The sequence below is a fragment of the Nilaparvata lugens genome, chromosome 2, assembly GCF_014356525.2.
Source record: "Nilaparvata lugens isolate BPH chromosome 2, ASM1435652v1, whole genome shotgun sequence".
NCBI lineage: Eukaryota > Metazoa > Arthropoda > Insecta > Hemiptera > Delphacidae > Nilaparvata > Nilaparvata lugens.
In genome coordinates, this window is record NC_052505.1 from 63295451 (window position 1) to 63318943 (window position 23493).

The 23493-nt window shown below is 35.6% G+C and overlaps 1 protein-coding gene across 1 annotated transcript in view; it reads left to right on the plus strand.

The window, feature by feature from the left end:
* LOC111049280 (hemicentin-2-like) overlaps positions 1 to 22001 on the plus strand; it is a 173848-nt gene extending 151847 nt beyond the window's left edge. Inside the window, exons 7-10 of the mRNA XM_039422431.1 lie at positions 545 to 758; positions 15812 to 15928; positions 20660 to 20776; positions 21797 to 22001. Coding sequence (XP_039278365.1) covers positions 545 to 758; positions 15812 to 15915 — 318 coding nt within the window. The 3' untranslated portion in view covers positions 15916 to 15928; positions 20660 to 20776; positions 21797 to 22001. The remainder of the gene's footprint in view (positions 1 to 544; positions 759 to 15811; positions 15929 to 20659; positions 20777 to 21796) is intronic.
* Positions 22002 to 23493: the final 1492 nt, after the last annotated feature.

Sequence of the window (23493 nt, forward strand, 5' to 3'; positions counted from 1 at the left end):
AGTACAAATAACCTAGCGACAGCAATTCTGTATCATAATAATAGGATAAGTGAAATGACATGAATAATTCACACCATAATACATGTTGTATCATCAAACCTATTCATCGGGTACCCTATGGTTATAGGCTTATTATGGGTCAATATATGTTCGTATTTGAAATTATGATATGCAACTAAGATAATGTCGTAAAGTTTGAGCATCAAATTCACGGAACAAAATCTCACTATTATACTTTAAAAGTTTCTTTGAGATTGTTTCTATAACTAATTATCGAATTATTATGACTAACGAGAATTACAGTAATATGCTTAGTTTGACAAACGATCGAGTGTCGTGATGTGCGAAAAGGCCGGACCACACTTATCAAACCGTTCCGATCGCACTCTGATCCGATCACAGATCACATCAGCCTAGAATGGTGAATGCCAAACATGTTTGTTTTTTGAGCTAATTAAATTCATTCTTATTTTTTGAAAGCAGCTTCATAAACAAGCATACTCACGAACAAACACAATTTTACGCAAGCGTTGTTCTATTCCAGAGTCCGCAGCCGCCACAGTACGTGTTCTGGTACCATAACGATCGCATGATCAACTACGACACGGCGCGAGGCGGAGTCACAGTGAGCACTGAGCCGGGGCCCAAAACGCACAGCCGCCTCGTTGTGAATCGGGCCACGCCGTCCGACTCCGGAAACTACACCTGTCGGGCATCCAACACCGAGCAGGACACCATCTACGTATTTGTGTCGAAAGGTGAGTAGAGTTTCGAATACACCTTAACTGTCTGATAATTTATTGACTATGAAGGTTGTGTGGAAACTATAAGAATTGTCTACCATTTAATCGACGTACAAAGTTAGTGTACTGGTAGGTGTGATTGGGGATAACACTTTTCCCTCACATTAAATCACACTCAAGCATTCAGTCATCTTTAGAACTCGAAATAGACATCAATTTTTAAAATTTGACGAATTCATTCATAGACTTCATACAAATCATAGACTGAAAACAGTCTGTAACATATTTTATACTACAGTGATGATGATTATTGATTCTATTATGCCACTCTCCTGGTGACAAATAATTTTGTCGGAGAAGGCTCAGTTGTTGAAAATTGTGCCAAGCCCTAAGGTCTGCCGAATCGAATCTGGTCAATAATGCGATCCTAGTTCTAGTGGTTTGAGTGTCTTGGAAATAAGAACATAGATATGCGGTTGACTGACTGTTCTTATAATAATAATAATATAAAAAATATCACAAAACACATTTTCACATTAAGAATCAAATAATGAATATTTCTTTAAGAGACCAACATATGTCTCTAAGAGATCAAATTTACGGTAGCACATCTGATATTGTAGTGAGAGGTACCCTGGAGCTATCCTTAAACCAAAATTACTTATCTAGGATCTGTCGTCATCAAGTCCGGTGTCCAGAGGATGACGCATAAGGGTGAAGGATGATGACCTCCCGGCATTGGGCTAGTGGCGTCAGAACGATAATCGTCTTTCGGCCCCGCATGGCAAGGTCAGATGTCCGATATCACCGACCATCACGGTCGGCGAATTCGTCAGCCCTCGATCGACAGCAAAGCATATTTACAGCTCAATCCTCGAATGAGTATTCAAGAATACACAAAAAAAGCCTGCAACAAAGTAGCAACTACTAAGTAAAGCTAGAATAGATAGCATACTAAATATTGTATTCAATGAATGATTTCTCATGGAATCATCTAATTAATACAATACATACATACAATTTACATTGAAAATGAAATGAAAATAGAATATTTTCATATTTTTAATGATATGTCATATTATAAATATTTTGTGATATGTTTTGAATATTCTAATTGGCAATGAATGAAATTGAAATTTAAATTTAAATTTGAATTGGCAATGATGATAAAATGAGTATAATACGCGAAACAGAGCAGATTATCATATAATGGGTCACAATAGTAGGTTATTTGAACAAAAACCAGATTATATTGGTAGGAAATTTTATAACAAGCTACCTCAAATCTTGAAAAGTGATGATGATTTGAAGATTTTCAAAAAACAAATGAAAAAATATTTAGTTGATAAAGCTTTTTATAGTGTACAAGAATTCCTTTCAAACCTAAACTAGGTTGAACTACTTAGTGTTAGAATTATTATGTAATAACATGACTTGTCTTATACTCCATGACTGGAGTCTTTAGGACGTATTCTTAAAAAAAAAAAAAAAAAAAAAAAAAAAAAACTAACAAAGACAGAATACAGTAAAATTCCCTCAATCGAAGTAGAAGACTCAGCAATTGAATGGACGTTCAACTGATTTTTATGATGATGGTCTGCATCAATTCTAAGTACTCGAGGAAAATATTGGACAACAATGGAGGAAATAATCACAATTCAATCATGTAATGTGCTGAATTACGTCATGAAGCTACTCCAATACCGTGAGAATCGCAAGTTAATCCAGCACTGTATAAAAATATTATACAGGAGAAGTTATAATTTTGAAAAAATGAATAAATTTCGGCACACTATAATAAAAATACACGAATAATTCATTCTTGATACTGTTCCGATTTCCGAGCTTATTTGTGAGTTTGTCTGTTATTTGGTAGATCCCTGGCCACGGTGCGAACGCTGCGCAGGTTGAGTTCAATGGTGGGACGCCACCTCGCTGCATCTGAACTCACAGATCACGGTTACTGCTTACTGTTAGAAAAAAATTTTTAAATATGGAAGATAAAAAGAAATGCCGGAGGGAAAAAGAGATGTCGAAAGATCATTGAAGATGTGGCAATAATAGTTTTATAATTTAATAATTAACATTTTATATAAAAAATATCTATTGTGAATCAGAACAGGGAAATATGACTCATCCTTCAATGCAAGAAGAAGATGACAAAACATTTTTTCAAGACCCAGTTAGTTTCTATTGAGTAGCCAGAACTAGCTAGATATCAGTTCACCAGAGACATTTCTCTGATTTCTCCGTAGGCCGAGCTGACATTTATCGTATATAAGTGTGACAGGAAGGGCACTTTGAATTCAATTTGAGCTATCGGAGCTGCAGAGTTCGACTGAGCTCCATCTTCGAGTCGAAGGCCAGAACATTAGGCCTAATAGACTGCTGGCGGCCAGACCAGTCGTCGGTCATATTTTATGGACGATTTCTTCACGCACATCCATCATCACCCTCTCTCCCTTACTTGTCCGACACATGACGTCATCAGGACCCTTTGAGCCCTTCTTTTCACGCTCTAAAATACAAAACGTCGGCAAGAAAGAGTGAGTCGTAGCTGCTGCGGCGTCGAAACGTCCCAATTCCAAAAAAACTAGCAGATTCATTCAGCTCCATCTCTCATGTTCTGCGTAATGCAGACTCCGTTCGTTGTTGACAGTTGGAATCTGGTAGTACCAGTGCAGTACAAGTTATGATATATGACGCTTAAAATGACAAATTTTGCATACATTATGCTGCTATGAAATTGGTACATTAGTGATGGTATTCATAAGTGGTAATAGTGCATTAGTCGGTGGTATGAATACGACGAATAGATGGGTCAAACACATCATACAGCAAACAACAAAACTCAGGAAACTGGTTTACAGTTTCATTCAACTCCGACAGATACTCACACTGGATACGTTAAAAATTGTATATCACGCATTGGTAGAGTCAATAGCAAGATATGGAATCCTGGCATGGGGAGCTACGTATTTCTGCCATATCAATCCTGTTTTTAAAGTCCAGAAACTCATCCTCAGAATAATGGGACAGAAACATCCACTCTACCCTTCAGATTCTCTATATGAAGAGCTCCAACTACTGAGCATCCGACAAATTTACATTCACAAATTACTCACATTCATCAGGAAAAACCCGCAGTTCTTTCTCAACATGGACCACACCCACAGCACGCGAAGAAGGAATATTGATCTAGCAGTCCCCAGGATGACAACAACTGCCGCCCAGAGAACAGTCACATACTTAGGACCGAAGATTTACAACAGGCTGCCAATGGACATCAAGGAAATGGTACTGGTTAATATATTTAAAGCAAAAACAAAAACTTGGATAATTGAAAATAGAATAAATTATAGTGAAGACCTTATTACAAACTAGATATTATGAATATTATTAATTCATTTTTTTATCAATCCTTTTTAAGAGACTATTCTCAAATATTTTTTTCTTTTAGAATCTAATTATTTTCCATCAATAATTTTCTATTTTATATATAGGTATTCATTTACTCATTTTAATTTCTTTTTTCTAAAAATTTTGCTTTTTTTCATTTTATTTCTCACATAAACATTATTTTTCCTTTTAGTTTTGTAATTGCACAATAAACCAGATTTAACAGCTCACATAACACAGATGTTCATAATTTATTTAACAAGCATAATATTTGTGGTTTCCCAACACATATTTTATATATAGTGGGGGCCACAGAAAAAAAAATAAAATAAACATTCAATCACAATGTGCCACTGCGAAGCGTGGCAGGGTACAGCTAGTTTTTTATACAATTTTGGTTGAGTACCGTAGCATCCAACTTGTTGATCACATTACCGTGGTGATACTCATATACCAGCACCATTCAAACTCTGCAAAGAAATGAACTTTCCAACGGAGTAACTACAGCTCGTTCTAAGAAACAGCTGTTGAAACGATCAATATCAAAAATTGCATAATTCAATAGCGTTTCCGGATGGAATATGATGCGGAAGCTATTGTAGAAGTGAATGGTGGCGTCCAATTTTATAGGATAGTCTGGAGGTGGAAGCGAATAGGAGACTGTAGTTGATAATAAGGCGACAATGGAGTGAGAGCGAGAAGCGGGGACATCTGGAGTCACAGATCACGGTTACTGCTTACTGTTAGAAAAAAATTTTTAAATATGGAAGATAAAAAGAAATGCCGGAGGGAAAAAGAGATGTCGAAAGATCATTGAAGATGTGGCAATAATAGTTTTATAATTTAATAATTAACATTTTATATAAAAAATATCTATTGTGAATCAGAACAGGGAAATATGACTCATCCTTCAATGCAAGAAGAAGATGACAAAACATTTTTTCAAGACCCAGTTAGTTTCTATTGAGTAGCCAGAACTAGCTAGATATCAGTTCACCAGAGACATTTCTCTGATTTCTCCGTAGGCCGAGCTGACATTTATCGTATGGAAGTGTGACAGGAAGGGCACTTTGAATTCAATTTGAGCTATCGGAGCTGCAGAGTTCGACTGAGCTCCATCTTCGAGTCGAAGGCCAGAACATTAGGCCTAATAGACTGCTGGCGGCCAGACCAGTCGTCGGTCATATTTTATGGACGATTTCTTCACGCACATCCATCATCACCCTCTCTCCCTTACTTGTCCGACACATGACGTCATCAGGACCCTTTGAGCCCTTCTTTTCACGCTCTAAAATACAAAACGTCGGCAAGAAAGAGTGAGTCGTAGCTGCTGCGGCGTCGAAACGTCCCAATTCCAAAAAAACTAGCAGATTCATTCAGCTCCATCTCTCATGTTCTGCGTAATGCAGACTCCGTTCGTTGTTGACAGTTGGAATCTGGTAGTACCAGTGCAGTACAAGTTATGATATATGACGCTTAAAATGACAAATTTTGCATACATTATGCTGCTATGAAATTGGTACATTAGTGATGGTATTCATAAGTGGTAATAGTGCATTAGTCGGTGGTATGAATACGACGAATAGATGGGTCATTGACCAAGGTCTAACAAAACATTAATCTGCCACTCGGAATGACTATATTATAGCGTTACTCTATTCATGAGGGCAATGTAGTCTCATAATACAGTGTCGTGAACTGAGGTGTATGGAACAAATTTCCTTTTTCAGATTTTTATGTATCATAATAATTTATATAGTGATTCCTCCAGAATCCTTTAGAAATTCCTCTAGATTTTCTCTATCAGAGTACTCTAGATAAACCTTTGGAAAGAAGAGTGATTCATGGAGTCTTTTTCTCTTTTGTTATTTCTAATTCTTTCAGATTGGAAACTATGTGGTTATATTTCTTTGGAATGGAAATCGAGCTCTGTGATTATATAGTGTAAATCAAAACTTTTCTTGATTTCTCATTTATCAAAATTTGGCAGTAATACACTCTTTTGCTGAGGTCATTATTTTATTTATAGAGAACCACTTCAAGGAAACGCTTCAAATTTTTCTTCTTCTTCATTAAATACAGACTCGCTTGTAAAACAGTAGAATAAGCATTCAATTTACGCAGACAAGGATTGGTGCAAAGGCTCAAAATATGGAAAACGTTATTATTTTTTTTGTGCTTCAAGTATTTCTTAGTGGAAAGGCATTGAGTGAAAGTGGTTTTAGTGCTTCTACTGCAGGTAATAAGAGTACATTATACATTTAATTATATCAGGATGAGATTCTAATAGGAGACATGCTGCTCCATCTTCAAATTGGAATGTTGGGATGTGATAAATCAGATTCTTAGATTCAAGATTGGATAGCTATAGTATTGCAAAATGAAAAATACGTAGAACAATTGAGAGATTTTCAATAATTAATGATGTGGAAGATAAAAATAAGGCCTAGGCTACTCGTGCAGCTATAATGCTGCTTCTTCTCGTGGGAACTCAATGAGTGAATCAATGTTAAGCGGGTTGCCTATATTACTCCCGAATTTCGTGAAGTATGTTTTAAACCTGCAGACGAATGAATTAATGCACGCAGACTGCCTTAAGATCACTTTCCCAACACTGACTTGATCTAATCACCTACCTCCTCACACACCTTCCTTGTCTCAACCTGCATTCACACAATTTACATAACAACATGAACTACTAAGAAGTAAATGCAAAATCCGTAAATTTTTCGCCACCTTTTTTGTTTTTTTCATGATGGGAAATATTTTTGAGACTCTCATCATGATTGTATATTCTCTTACTGCACATTATTACAAAGAGATCAATTTGGAACCATTCACAAGTCTATACCTTCAAGAAGTCATGAGATACACGCTGTAATTTTTAGGTTTGGCATATGGTGGAAAAAGCATGTTTCCCATTGCAAACAGTATTATTACTTTTTCCAATGACGTTCCAGCCGTGAAGAATGGACTTACAACCCTCAACAATATATCATTTTGAACCTCCGTAAATACTGTACAACACCGTATCATCAATGGTAGTAAAGGTCTACTGGAAGTACATTCAAATGGTTGAAAGTGAAAAATGTATGTTACAAGTTTTTGAAGTTATATTATTCACAAAAAATCAAAATGAGATGAATCTCTAAAATATTATAGTTTGGTTAACTATAAATACTTTGGTAGTAAACTCGATTTGATAACCCTCACTCGATATAAAAGATTCTGTCAATTATGGCAATAATCTTGAATTTCCCATTCATGAGGAATAGTTTAATTATTGTATTCATTATCAATATTTTCACTGGGCTTGTTGTAACGGAGAGACTGAGACAATTTTCAAGCCTTCAACATGAAGTAGTCATAGAAATATCGATTTCATAGTTCTGTAAAGAGCTGACAATGCTGGGAATAAAATGGAAAATTATACTGTTGAATTGGACTTTAACAAAACTTGAACAAAAATGACTAATTGTAAAACAAGATAACAAACTTTCAGTCTGAAGGGTTGCCAAGAATCGAATGATAATGACATGGATGCCATGAAGGGGATTCCCTTTACACTTACCCACCGTTTAAGAAAAAACTATAATTGTTCCTTTGTCTCAAATTATATGGCGAGGTTCTTGTGATGGTTTGATCCCTACCCCCGGGCACATAAGATGGGTCACCCTCCTCCGACTCTGGTATTTCCTGCTCCAGGTTGTATCTCTCTTCTTCAGCAACGTTGGTTCCGAGGAATTCTTGACAGCTTGTTGATAAACCTCACCCAGTCTCATTTTCAATGTTTTCAAATGCTCTCCTTCTGAACAACGCTCTAGGTCTTGAAGTATGGGTTGATTGGCAGGTAATACCATTCCATGACCCCAACATATATGAAGAATGGAGAATACCCTGTTGAAGAATGAGGAACTGAATTATAAGCCATTAGAGCATAAGGCAGCCAGTTGTCCCAGTCACTACCATCCCGTTGGACAAAGTGAGCCACGCTCTCTTTGAGGGTGCGATGTAATCTCTCTATTCTCCCATTGCCTTCTGGGTGGTATGCAGTGGTCTGAATTTTTGCTATTCCCAGCTGGTTACATACTTCCACAAATAGCTTTGACAAGAAGTTTTTGCCTTGGTGTGCCATCAGTCGAGTTGGTACACCATGTTTGGATATGATTTGTGTAACCAATGCTCTGGCAATTGATTCAGCAGTTTGGTCTGGTAGTGGAAGGACTTCTGCAAACCTGGTAAAGTGGTCTATGAAACTCACATAGTAACGATTTCCATGAGTACTTGTTTGCAAGGGACCAATCACATCCATTGACACTAATTCCATTGAATAAGTTGTTTCATAGACTTTTTCCAAGGAAACTTTCAAGGCACAGGGAGTTTTATGTATAGCATAATCGTGGCATTGTCTTACATATTGTTCTCTTGCCATTCCAGGCCAGTAGTATTGTTGTTTAACCCTAAGGCTAGTTACACACACATCGATTTTTGGTCGTACGATATTTTGCCGTCACTATGAATTCTATCAGATTAAACGGAACTTGGCAAACATCATATGTTTGAAATCATCTGTTCAATCTAATAGAATTTATAAGGACGGTAAAATATCGTACGACCAAAAACCGATGTGTATGTAACTAGCCTTAGGAGGGTTCTTTCAATGCCGGGATGTCCAGCCCAAGGAGTCTCGTGACAAAGTCTCATAACTATCTTTCTCAGAGAGGGAGAGACTACCACCCTCTACTGCAGTGGTTTACTTTGACCTCCTGTCTACAGATTGTATTATGCTTGAAAATTCCATTGCCATTTCTCAACAGACAACAGGACCATTCATCCTTCTGCTGCTGCTCATGGAGCTCTTTATCATCAAAGTTTTGAATTGTGACTCCTCCTACTATTCTACTCAGTGCATCTGCATTAACATGGTTCTTCCCAGGTCTGTGAATAACTTCATAATCAAATTCTTCAAGCCTCAGGGCCCATCTTGTTAGTCGAGATGAAGGATCCCTCAAACTTTGCATCCAACGCAGTGCGACATGGTCAGTTACCGAAGGAAATTCCCTCCCTAGCAGGAAACACCTGAATTGACGTGTTGCTCATACTACTGCCACCAACTCCCTTCTAGTAGTAGAATAGTTTTTCTCTGATGGATTCAATTGGCGACTTGCATATGCCACTGGTCTCTCTCCCTTATCTGTTTGCTGAGAAAGCACAGCTCCTATTGCTGTTCCAGAAGCATCAGTGGCCAGGATTTTTTCTCAAAGTCAGGAAAGATTAACACACAATCTGAACAAAGTATTCCCTTCAAATTCTGGAACGAATTCTCTTGTTTTGGACCCCACTCAAAGGGAACCTCCTTCTTAGTCAACTGGGTTAATGACTGTGCAATTCTTGCAAAATCTTGAACAAACTGTCGATAATAACCAAAGAGTCCCAGTGCTCTTCTTGCTTCTCAAATATTTGTTGGTCGTGGATGATTCTTCACAGCTTCAAATTTTGCAGGGTCTGGTTCCACTCCATCTGATGTCACAAATATTTCACAGTTTGCAAATTCAAATATTTCACAGTTTGCAAATTCACATTTATCTTAGTTCACCTCTTGATTTGCCTCCTTTTCAAATATAATATTTTTTGTACATTTTCTAGCCTTTTTGCATGTTGCTCCATGGTTTTACTAAAAATTATAACATCATTCAGATAAACTAAGCATTCAATTCCTTCATCTCTGCCAATAGATCATACATCAACCTCTGGAAGGTAGCTGGAGCCCCAATAAGTCCAAATGCCATTCCATTGTATTCATAGTGTCCTCCCACTGTTGTGAATGCTGTCTTCTCTCGGTCATTCTCTGCTATGGGGATCTGATGATAGCCACTTCGAAGATCCAAAGTGTTGAAGTACTGGCATTTGCCCAGTCTTACAAGGGTCTTATTTATCAAGGGTAGTGGGTAGGCATCTGCCTTAGTGATTTGATTAAGGGCTCGAAATTCGGTGCAGAAACGGTATTTAACACTTTCATCTGTGGTTTCCTCCCTTACCAATACAACTGGTGCACTCCAGGGGCTAGTGGAAGAAACTATCACTCCCGTTTTTAGCAATTCAGTTATATGTTTTCCAACAACTATTCTTAGATTAAATGAAACCCTGTAAGGTCTTTTTGTAATAGGTTGATTCTCATTAGTTGGGATACGGTGCTATTCATTGACACTACAGCCCTCTAGTGTTGGCTCTTAAAAAACATGAGAATACTGTTGTAGCACTGTTTCTAGAATCTTGGCATCACTTTGAGAAAGGTGAACCAGTTTGTCTTGCAATTCCAGTTTAAGCTTCTTATCAGTTTTATTCAACGTTGCAACCTGAATATCTGGTTCAACATTTTGGATGAATTATGCTTGTCTCATCAACTGTTTCCGATGAATATAGATTGGACTTAGAGTCAGATTCACCACACTCATCGCTGCCAGTCCATGATTCGGTTTATGTATGCCTCTACCAATCTGTAGACCTGAGGGGAGAGGGATGGGCTCAATAAGGACATCTTCCTTGTGAATCTACTGGTTTGTTGTTATTCCTATCAGCATTTCTGACTGAGCTGGTACCAACACATGTCTAAGTGAATGAACTAAAAAGGTGAACTTTTCTGTTTTCTCAGATTCATAACCTTCTCTAGCCTCAACCTTTAATGTGGATGTGAGTTCAGGGTTTGATCTCTACTGTCTGAGTGCTCCTTTCCATTTGGCTGCTTGATTGGTCACAATGATTGTGTTTTGCTTGGTCTTGTGGCTGTATACTACATTGATTGTTCTTATCACTGTCGACATAATTCTCTTGGCGAACTGTTGATTCAATACCTTTTTGTTCTAAACAACACCTCCTTTGCTGTCATTCACTCAAGATATCTTCCTCACAGATGGATACCATCTTTGTTCCTTTTCTCATACTCAGCGTTTCAGTATAAACTCCTAGCAAGGTAACATCACCATTACAAACATCAACCACAGCTCTCAACTTATTCAGTACATCCAGGCCTAATAATCCATCTCCATATAGATCAATGTCTGCCACCACAAACGTTTGCATGAGGTTCACATGTGCAGCCTCACAATCTACTCTTTGGTTGCCCTTAATTCTTATAATGTCTCCAGTCACTCCTTTTAGTATCTTTGATTCACTAGTCATAGCAATAGGTAATCCTGGAATGGCCTCCTTGAGGATACTGACCTCAGCCCCAGTGTCTATCAACATGTTCTTTTCTTGTTTGCCAATCCTCATCTTCAAAAAGATCCCACTTTTGGCTGTTGATAAACTGGGAACTGTGTACTCCCTTAATCTTGCTGGCCGGAAAGCTGGGGAACTCTTGGCCACAATTCGTTAGGGGTCCATCTACGTCTGTCGTCACTGATGAATTGCGCATGAATCATTCTATTCCCATCATGGACTGGACTTTGAACTTTGTATTTACAAGCATAAGCAGAATGCTGTGGGTCTTCACACACAAAACAGAATTTCTGCTGACTTTTAGTTGTTTGAGTCTCTGGAATGGTGAAAGCTTGTTTTCTACCAATTGGTCTCCCATTAAATTTATTGTGTCCTTTCATGTGTTGAGTAGCACAGTTCCTGGCGAAGTGTCCTCTACCTCCACAAGCAAAGCAAGTAGTAGGCTATTGGCTTGTTGATTAGAATAATTAGAGCTAAATTATTGTCGTGTCTGTACAGAACAAACTCGGTTTCTCCCAGAGGGATCTTGTAATCCATTATCACACACTGTTGAAAATACATCCTGCTGTTGATTGGAGGTTACTAAAGCTATTCTCTCAGCTGTCTCAATTGTTGATTCCAAGTCCTCAGCTGGATGAATTCGTAAATCCAGTCCTGCAGCACCTTGTAGACCCTGTATGAATGCTGTTAAAACAGTTCGTTTCATTTATGCTTTTGTCCAAACGGCTTCCTGTATGTGTGCTGACATGAGAATAGCCTTCAATGCCGTTTGTAAACACCTATCAGCAAACGCTCTAACACTATCGTCTTTTTTTGTTTGATGCTACTAAGAACAAGTAACCACCTTCCGGGGTCGCAGGTTTCCTTGAACCTCTGTATTTGAATTCTTTCATAGTCCTGAAATGTTGTACCCTCCTCTAATAGTTCCGGGTGTGTCTCTAGGAAAGTTAGAGCAGCTCTGGTTGTTGGCTAAAGTGTACGCCCAGTGCCAAAATACCTGTCATCAATTTTTTGGTTGAGATCGATTTAGTATGTCATTTTGAACACAAAATCACAAGAATTAAACGGCGGTTTAAACACTTACATACCGGTTGTTTTCAACCTACAAATGAGTATCATATCTTCATCTTTCCAATTTCCAGCTTTTCCCACTAGTTTTATGTTCCCAATTCAATTCGATTTATTAGAACACACAAAACATGACAAAACAAAATGACAAAGAATCACAAAACAAATAAAATACTATAGAATGTCTTTGTGGTTGGATGTGTTGGAGAAGAGAAAAGAAAAGAGAGAGGAAGATACCTAGCCAACTATGGTTACCCATGTGATAGGCAGGCGAAGGAGAGAAGAGAGAAGTGATGATGAAAAATGGGAAGGGAGAAATGGGGGAAAGGAAGAAAAACAGAGGAATAAGTAAGCAAAATAAAATTAAGAGAGTTCACTGAAAAATGAAAAAAACTAATAAAAAAAAAAATGCTGGAGCAGAAATCTTGAGTCTTATATATCTAAATGGAAGAAAAAATTACTGTATGTCCAGTTTTTTATATCCAGTTCAATTTTCCCGCTGATCTTATTGTCCACGAGAAAGTGATTTGGAATAAGGTTTATTATTTTAGTACCTATGTGAATTAACTGCCTCCTAATTCATTCAATATTAGTGTTATAGGTTACATATTTGTTAGCAGTGATCCTTAGATTTTAATAATTAAGTGTAGAGTTTAATGTGAGAGGAAAATCGAATCTATATTTTATTAAGTACTCAATTACGGTTTTTATGTATAATTGACGTATAGTCATGACCTAAAAATCACTAGAAACCATATCCGTTGGATAGGGTTTGCTCAATATAGTTTTAATTATTAGTTTTTTCGCTACAAATAATTCAGCAATATGACAGTTGAAACAGCCTCCCCAAACAACTATGCCATACTGCAGAATTGACTTGACTAGAGCATGGTACACCATTTTCAGGTTGTTCTTATTGAGAATTCTGAATTTAAAAGATCTCACGTCTCTACAGATATATTTAATATGAACAACCCATTTAAGGTTTTCATCAATTATGATTCCCAAGTACTTAGTATTAGTGACTTTTTTAATGGTGGGACAATCACAATTACCCAAGTTTAAATTGCACTGGGAATAGAGTCTCAAATCTTGATTATCGTTAGGCTGCCCCACTCTATTTGCAGAGAAAGTTTTTTTTTCAATATTAAACATAAGGTACTCTTATCCAACCACTTCTTCAACCCTACAGTGCATGAATTTTCATATGATTTTGAAACAATTAATATAAGTTCATCATAGGCCCACAAAACATGGAAAAATATTTCTATGTTCAGCTATGGTATGTACTTCATTCCATGAATTACCGTGAGAAATAGCTGCAGTATCATCTGCAAAGGTGTCACAGTCGAGTTTAGAAGTCTTAAAATTAAAAAGTCATTTACATAGAGTATGGAAAGAATGGGAGAAAGTACAGTACCTTGATTAAGACCATAAGAAGTCAAGTTAGATACACTAGAATGATCATTTATGGTTGAGGACTGGGTTCTATTACTCAGATAGCTTTTGAACAATTCAAGTGAGACTTCTCTGAAACCATAGGACTCTTGTTTATTGAAAAAAGTATTATGAGGTATTGTATCAAAAGCTTTGCGTATATCCAGGAAGACCGCAATAGTTTTCTTATTGGAGTTTATTTTATCAGATAAAGTATTGATGAATCTTATCAGAGCGTCAGATGTACTTTTACCATTTTCGAAACCGAATTGGTTCTTGTTGATTATTTTGTTAAGATTCAAGAAAGAAACAACTCTTGACTTTATTAGTTTCTCCATTATTTCAGCAAGGTTGCTGATAAGACTAATCGGTCTATAATAACAGGGATTAGTCGAGTCATCTTGTTTGAACAGAGGTTTTATTTTGGCTGATTTGAGGTGCTCGGGAAAATATCCCTCTTCGAAGCATCTATTAAAAATGAAAGTGAGACGTTGATGAATAAAGTTGGCTATTTTTTCAGTTCAATATTACCTAGACTATCTATACCAGGACTGCAGTTGTTCTTTGGATTTTTGTGTGAATTGTTTAACATTTTGCTCACCTGCTTTTCCCGAAAATGATTTTATAAGCTTTGTAGCAATAAATCTCTCATCATTGTCAAAGTTCCTCTTCTCTCTTCATGCACCCTTTCACAGCTATAATTCACGATTGGATCTACTATAGGTTCCATCTGGGCTAAATTTTACCGCGCGAGCGAACTCAGCTTTTTGGATTTGTAACTCACTTTTCAAAGAATTGGCCAACATCTACTCTCGAATCGAGCAATTTCAAGTTCCAAAAATTGTAATCTAATCGGTTCCCTTGAACAGCTGATCTAGGATCTACTATTCTATGATAGGTGTCAACGTCAACCTAGCCTTAGTCTTGCTTCACAAATTTAAACTGACTTTTCTAATTTTTAAATATGTTATTTGAAAGTAAATTAGGTTTAAAAGCATTATTATTCCTTTTCCTCAATTAAAAAACAAAAATTGAGTTGTTATCTTCAATAATAACTTGAATACAGCTATCTCCCTTAGTGAACACAGACTGCATTTTAGGAGTTTTCAAATTATCATACACAATGTTTAAATTTGAATTCTTTTATAAAATTTGGGCTTCTCAGCTTTTACTTTTTGTCCTCTTTCAAGTAAAAAATACCTTTTTCTATAGGCATTTTGTTTACCGCTGCCACCAATGTAAAGAACTGACAATGCTAAAAATGGAATGAAAAATTATACTGTTGAATTGAACTTCACTTTAACAGAACTTGAACATTAATGACTAATCGTAAAACAAGATAACAAACTTTTAGTCTGAAGGGTTGCCAAGGCAACGAGTGCTAATGACATGTAACCCATGAAGGGGATCCCCTCCACAGTTCTAGTACCTCATGCGTATGGTAAACGCATCAGAAATCATGAAGGTTTTCTTTTACTTTGGAGGGGGCTGGAGAACACATTTACTTATTGATGAACAGCACGTAAGGACATATTGGAGCCAAGAAGACAATCCATATTCAGATATTGATTATTTCTCTGTATTGAAACAAAACATCTTGAGAATGTATCTTTCCATCAATGTTGTAGACAGTGTTGTAGCCAGACCTGATAACAGCGCTCACACTCACATTCGGCGACGACACGTCACGGTACGATAGGACAGAAAGCTCTATGTTTATTCAGGATTTTTTCTAGACATTTTAAATTGATAATTTTTTTATTAGTTTTTGAGAAAACATAACAACATGTCAATGTAACTCACTGAGCGCGAGTTCTACTGTTCACAGAACTACTAGTATATTTATTTTCTATTGATGATAATAGATGTGATACTTGAAAATGTTTGATCTACGAAGTGTCAATTGATTTGCACAAAGGAATGTTTCAATTAATTTTTTTTTACAGAGGGTGATAATACAGCCGCTATCCAAAGACAAGAAACATCTGCGGCATTCTGTTCCCCACCGATGATTCTTGTCTACTTATTTTGCATATTGATCTCCAGTTAAGCTTGAATATGAGGTAAGTTGAAATAAATTCATTAGCAATTCTGCACAATTCATGCTCATTCTACAATAATTATAAAAATGTTTAAAAAAATAATAGAAATTTGTAACTTAGGGTCCTTACACTATGAGTTTCCGACATGTACAATTCCAATCAAATGCAATTTAAGATGGCGGCTTGAATGGCAAAAATGTTGTCAAAAACAGAGTTTTTCGCGATTTTCACGAAAACGGCTCCAACGATTTCGATAAAATCTGAACCCAAAATAGTCATTGATAAGCTCTATCAACTGATAAAAGTCCCATATCTGTAAAAATTCCAGGAGCTTCGCCCCATCCATGCAAAGTTTGATTTTAGAGTCCAATTATCAGTCTTTAGATACAATTTAAACAAAAAATTTCAAGTGGAATGGATTGAGCATAAAAATCTCTACAATTAATGTTTTGTAACTTTTTCACTTCAAAATGGAAATAAGATCGAAATTCGAGAGAATTCAATTGCAAACTGTTGGTAACAGTTGAATCTACTAGATCATTCTTTATGAAGAGATAGCAGACTTCGTGTGTCTCCAGCGTTATAGTCCTGTCACCAGCTGGCTCTGGTGATCAATTTCCATAATGGCAAGGAAAATTGTGTGAGTGCGCCATACCAGATTGTTAAACCTGCAGACGAATGAATGAATGCACGCAGACTGCTTTAAGATCACTTTCCCAACACTGACTTGATCAAATGACCTACCTCCTCTCACACATTCCTCGACTCAATCTGCATTCACGCAATTTACGTAACAACATTCACTGATCTCATAGTTTAGAATCACTAAGAAGTAATCATAAATCCGGAAATTTTTCGCCACTTTCTTGTTTTTCCATGTTGAAAAATATTTTTGAGATTCTAATCATATATATTCTATTACTACACATTATTACAAAGGGATCAATTTGGAACCATTTACGAGTCTGTACCTTCAAGAAATCATGAGATACGCCGTGATTTTTACTTTCCTTGCCCTATTACCATAGGTAAGGGAAGTATTGCTTTCCCAAAAATTTAAGGTATCCTTATTTCAAGTTTTCTATGCGTTTCAAGGTCCCCTGAGTCCATAAACATGATTTTTGGGTGTTGGTCTGTGTGTGTGTGTGTGTGTGTGTGTATGTGTGTGTGTGTATGTCTGTGAACACGATAACTCCATTCCTAATTAACCGATTGACTTGAAATTTCAAACTTAAGATCCTTATACGATGAGGATCTGACAATAAGAAATTCAATTCAAAATGGCGGAAAAAATGACGGATAGTTACTAAAAAGCCATGTTTTTCACGTTTTTATCGAAAACTGCTCTAACTATTTTCTTCAAATTTATACCATGTAGTCATAAGCCCTATCAACTGACATGAGTCTCATTCCTGGGAAAATTGCAGGAGCTCCATAATATTCTTGAGAAAAATGGCGGATAATTACTAAAAAACCATGTTTTTTACGATTTTCTCAAAAATGTCTTGACAGATTTTTTTCAAATTCATACTCTGAATAGTTATTTATCAGCTCTGTCAACTGGCATGAGTCTTCTTCCTGAGAAACTAATGGGGGTTCCACCCCATCTTTGTGAAATGGACTGTGTAACCTCCTTCTCGTGCATGAGGTAGGTAGGTGAGCAGTTGGTAAAAAAAAAAAAACATAGTCGAGATATTTTATCTGTAGAACAGATGTTTTGACGACTTTTGAAAAAATCATCGAATTTTACAATTAACATAGAGGAAAAAGTACTCTGAAAACAATTATAATATACGTACATATACTGTAGTCTGATCGTAGTTCCAAATATATGTTGCCGCCAATCGTCATTATGTTATTCCTCTAAATTATTCTCGTTTAAGAATGAGGCTTATAGTTCAATTAGCAAGGGAAGTTGTGTGAGTGTACCACACCAGATTTCCAGGTTTGGCATATGGTGGTAAAAGGTACATGTTTTCCATTTTTAATATATTACTTTTTCCTCCAATGACGCTCCAGCCGTGGAGAATGGATTTACAACCCTCAACAAGATATATAGTTTTGATGCCTCGGAAATACTGTACAACACTGTATCATCAATAGTAGTAGAGGTCTACTGGAAGTACGTTCAAAGGGTGGAAAGTGAAAAAATGTGTGTTACAAGTTTTTGAAATTATATTAATCACAAAACAATTGAAATAAGATGAATCTCTAAAATATTATAGTTTGGGTAGTTATTAATACTTTGGTAGTAGTCTCAATTTCATATTAATTTCTCGCCCGATATAAAAAATTGTGCCAATAATTATGGCAGTCATCTTGAATTTTTCAATGATTAGGAATATTTTCATTGTTTTCATCATCAATATTTTTACTGGGCTTGTTGTAACGGAGAGATTGAGTTAATTTTCAAGTCTCCAATAAGAAGTAGTCATAGAAAAATTGATATTATAGTTCTAGTATCTCATGCGTATGGTAAACGCATCAGAAATCATAAAAGGTTTTCTTTGGAGGGCGCTGGAGAACATCAACTTATTGTGAAACAGCCCGTGAAGAATTATTAGGCCAAAAAGACGATCTTAGTTTCAGATATTGATTTTCTCTCTGTATTACTCGCACATAAAAAGTTATAATTCGATGAAATTTGTGCAAATGAAGGAAAAATATTTGTTTAGAGTTGTGGAAGTTTATAACACTAATAAAATAAATTTCTCCTATAGTTATTTTGAAAAGCGACCATTCCTGCACTGATTACAGAACGCAAAGAATCACTTTTCCGCACTAGTGCGCAAAGTGATTACTTTGCATACTCCAGATTTGCAACATGGCAACACAAAATAGTTGGTGGGTTACATGAAGGATTAGTGCACGAAAACAAAAATTAAGTTGGTAACAATGACTGTGGTTAGATTTAGATGAAAATCATTCCAATGGCTACCCTACATTCATGATAAAATCCTAATCTAGAAATCCAAAACAAGAATAATGATCATATAAATCATAATTGAATAATCATCATTTACGAATTCTCATCATTTTATAATAAATAATAGTTCTTTTCAATTGATAATTATCATTTCAACTGCAAGCAATGAGAAAAGTAGCAAATATACATTTTAAAAGAATAATAAAAAACATAAGAATACTTGAATGAATAAAAATGAGAATTTTCAACTTCAATTGGATTATTGATTTTTAAATGAATTAAGGTTGTTATTAGTAACAGCATCACACCTACAAACATTTGATGGATTTCAGCCTTCATTTTACCGATAATTACCCACTTTTCTTTCATATTCAATGGTAACTGTAACTCGCCTATGGCTCGTGCGTAAATGTTTCTTCCGGTGCAGCAAACTGTCACTTTGCGCACTAGTTGCACAAATAACTATTTCAGAAGATTCCTTCATATTATGGGAAAGGAAGGTTTTCCTTCCTTACACACATCTGTGTAATCACTTGTCAGCTGATTTACGATGAATAATTCTATAGTCTGATTTTCACTCCAATATTAGCGTGTGAAGAAGGCTCCTTTTTTCTTCTATATTATCCTTGAAATGCAAAATTCCCAAAAAACCTTGTATATACGTCGACGCGCAATTAAAAAAGGATCATACTTGTAAAATTTCATGAAAATCTATTACCGCTTCGCCGTAAATGCGCAACATATAAATATTCAAACATTAAGAGAAAAACCGTCGAATTGAATCTTAGACCTCACTTTGCTCGGTCAACGAGTCCCAAGAAAGAAACCAAGATATCTTTCACAGCTGTTAACCGAAAATATACACTGACGTATATATGCGCCCGGACTATTATTCAAATTTCAAATTATATTTGGTTGGCATAAACCTTTTACCTTACAATAATGAAGATGGAGTAAAGTACCCAAATTTCTTTATTTCTAAAAGTTTCAAGGTCCCCTGAGTTCAAAAAAGTTGTTTCTGCTTTTCTGTGTACATAATATCCCATCTCTCGATTAACGGAACGACTTGAAATTTGGAACTTACGGTTCTTACACTATAAGGATTCGACACGAACAATTTCGATCAAATGCAATCCAAGATTGCGGCTGAAATGGCGAGAATGTTGTCGAAAAGAGGGTTTCCCGCGATTTTCTCGGAAATGGCTTCAACGATTCTGATTAAATTTATATCTAAAATAGTCATTGATAAGCTATATAAACTGCCACAAGTCGAATATCTGTAAAAATTTCCCATCTATGCAAAGTATGATTTTACATTTCCAATTATCAGGTCTCAGATATAATTTAAACGAAAAATTCCAAGATTGAGCATGAAAATCTCTACAATTAACGCCAATTAACATATTCACCTACATTGAAAATAAGCTTGAAATTTGATAAAATGTGATTATTCAATTGCAAACTGTTGGCAACTGTTGATTCTATTAAATCATTCACTATGAAGAGATAGCAGACCTCGTGTGTATCCAGCGTTATTGTCCTGTCACCAGCTGGCTCAAACCTCTGAATAGTATGCTTGAGATGCGCATGAACACTAGCGTCAGGTGATCAATTTTCATAACGGCAAGGAAAGTTGTGTGAGTGCGCCACACCATATTTTTTTGATTGCTATGCGACTTACTAGCTTTTTTGGTGGAGTAAAATATTGTTGATATCTTTATTTCTTATTGATGATAAGAGATGTGATGCTTGAAGATGTCTGATCTACGAAGTGCCAATTTATTTGCACAAAACAATGTTTTAATTTATTTTTATTTTTTTTACAGAGGGTGATAATACAGCCGCTATCCAAAGACAAGAAACATCTGCGGCATTTTGTTCCCCACCGGTGATTCTTGTCTACTTATTTTGCGTTTTGATCTCCAGTTAAGCTTGAATATGAGGTGAGTTGAAATAAATTCATTAGTTATTCCAATAATCCAAGCTCATTCTACAAATTCCAGTTCATCATAATTTCACTGAGTAGTAACATTTTTGTAGTTATAATATTACTATAAGTTACTCATGGTGAAAGCTGAAGAACGATGAGATTAAAAATAGTTGACCTTCACCTGATGGAGCTGTGATCATTGTGCTATCATCACATCTTCTAGATATAGAACTCGAAACTGTTAGATTCTCTCATGAATGAAAACAACGATTCCCATTCGATCAATGCTGACAGTATTGACTGGAAAATTCGTATACAAATTGCATGAAACATCCCATACTTATGCTCTGTTGATTGTTTATCACTAAGTCCCATACACAATATTATCATATTCAAAGTATTATAAATGCTGAATTAATAGACTCAATAATAGTGAGTTATCGAAGTTTCACGTTCATTACACTTCTTGGGTAAAGAATGATACATATGCAAGCCTCTCCAAAATAATCTTTGTACTGGCTTCCAATATCATCGAAAGTGACTATTAGAAGTACCTACTGAGAAACAATATTCCATCATATTGAGCGCTAACAACCTTAATATCCGAATAATATATTGAATGGGAAACTTAGAATAGCCATTTTTTCATCAGAATCCATATTAGTTGTTGCAGCACTATCAAGGTGAATGGCTGCCATTGGGGTAGGATAAGTCAATCCCACAAAAGGTGGTTCATTCAAATGTTACACAAATGGCAGTTCATATATCGAACAAATTGATTCAAAACATTAAAATGGTTTTCCATAAACCAAATACAGTGAAGAGAAGCAATAGAATCTGATAATTTTGAGAGTAGGTATATTAGAGCAATACTCACTTTTTACCTACCCTTGAAGATTCTTATTCGTGATTTCGGTTAATATACATCAAATTCTTTGTTACAGAATTTTTCAATATCAGGTCTCTTATTTATTGCACATCACGTTACAGTTGATTTGGAGTGAACATAACATACTATAATTTTTCTTTTCAGGTTGAAATATTTCCAACTACCAGTATAATATGGAGAAAAAGACATTTTGTTATTGAAAGTGACGATATAACTCGGACAATGAAGAACACTCAGTGAATGTGATGTTGAAGAATTGTTATTATTTATCAAACAATGAATCATGTTTTATATTGTGCAGATATAAATATATAAGTCTCACCTTTATTATGTTAATACTTTCAATGAATAAGAAAAAATTATTGAATACCGAAACAGGATGAATGATCAATGGTTTGATTGATAATAATTATTAACTTTTTTCGGGAAAATTGTTTCAAATATTTAAAAATGTTTATGTGGTAAAATTATATTGTATCTATGTCTGAGTCAATAAAAAAATTGTACTGAATGTTCCTTTTACCAATCTAGTTGTTCTCTTTGCAAAGTGTCCCCCTCAATAAATTAGAGCTGAACTTGCTTTTCGTTCTTCTAGTAGCTTACCAATAATGTTTTTTCAAGTTTTATAACTTCTCAAATAGAACATTAATTTGATTGAATTTGCACACTGTTTATATCGAATAGTATTATTATCTCTTGATAGTCTGTCATCTCTTGGTTGAAAGCTAGAGTGGGCCAAAATTCTCCACATCAACAATTATAATAAGAAGCCATATAGACATTCTTTCCCACATGTAAACTACTAGATTGAAATCAATGTTACTTAAACTCTGAAAATAGAATGAATTGATTTTATTGTTTTGAATACAAGAGATTGAGAGTGTGGGTTGACTTCTTTTTATCGTGTTTTTAACCTGATGTACATTGTTCTATACGAATAAACTGTTTGTTTATTTGTCAGTAAAGTATTTTGATAGAACTTCTTCAAATTTATTGAATTAAATCCTTCTATTCATAGTATTTCATCCTACATAGATATTACAATCACAATGAGAATAGTAATAGGTATAGTAAGAATCATACAACATTGATATAATGGATAGTATAAATAAGAGAGTGTTAAGTTATTTACATTACATTGTACATCAATTTAAAAAATGTGAAGCGGATACATTTCTCACAGAGTAAGAATCCATCATGAATAATTGTGATTGAAATTTCAAGTAAGACAGTATTACAACTAGAATCTCAATCAACCGTATACTATCATAGGATTGGAAACTAAGAAAAAGCTTTACAAGAAAAACAAGATGAGCGTTTCAATGAATACTGATCTATTGTCTATAATATAATAAGAGAGAGTAGGGTTGTGTTTGTTCGTGTGTTCGTTTGTTCGCATCGAAACTGTCAAGTTGTGAATTGCATACCGAAAAAACGGGAATGATTTGAATCTCCAAATTTTGCACATAGATTCTTAAAGTATCAATCTCGTGCACCTGGAAGCCCAAACTTCAATTTTCCTTCTAGATTTTTCAGAATTGATTTTCAAATTTCATTAATGGAACACACAATTACTTCAATACATCATTACAGTATTAACTCATTGATAAGGGCTACTCTGAGAATTGAAAATTCAAGTATTCTTTTTTGGAAGACTTTCATGCACATGTTTTAACATAATATAATGCCATTTTCAAGTGAGTGAATCCAATAGTAGACAACGTTGGATATACAGACAGAGTGGGTGAAAAGTCCTAGAACGGCTCAATATCTCATACACAAATGTAATTTCACGGGAAGTGTGATTGGGGATCCTACTGAAATTGAAAATACCACTTCAC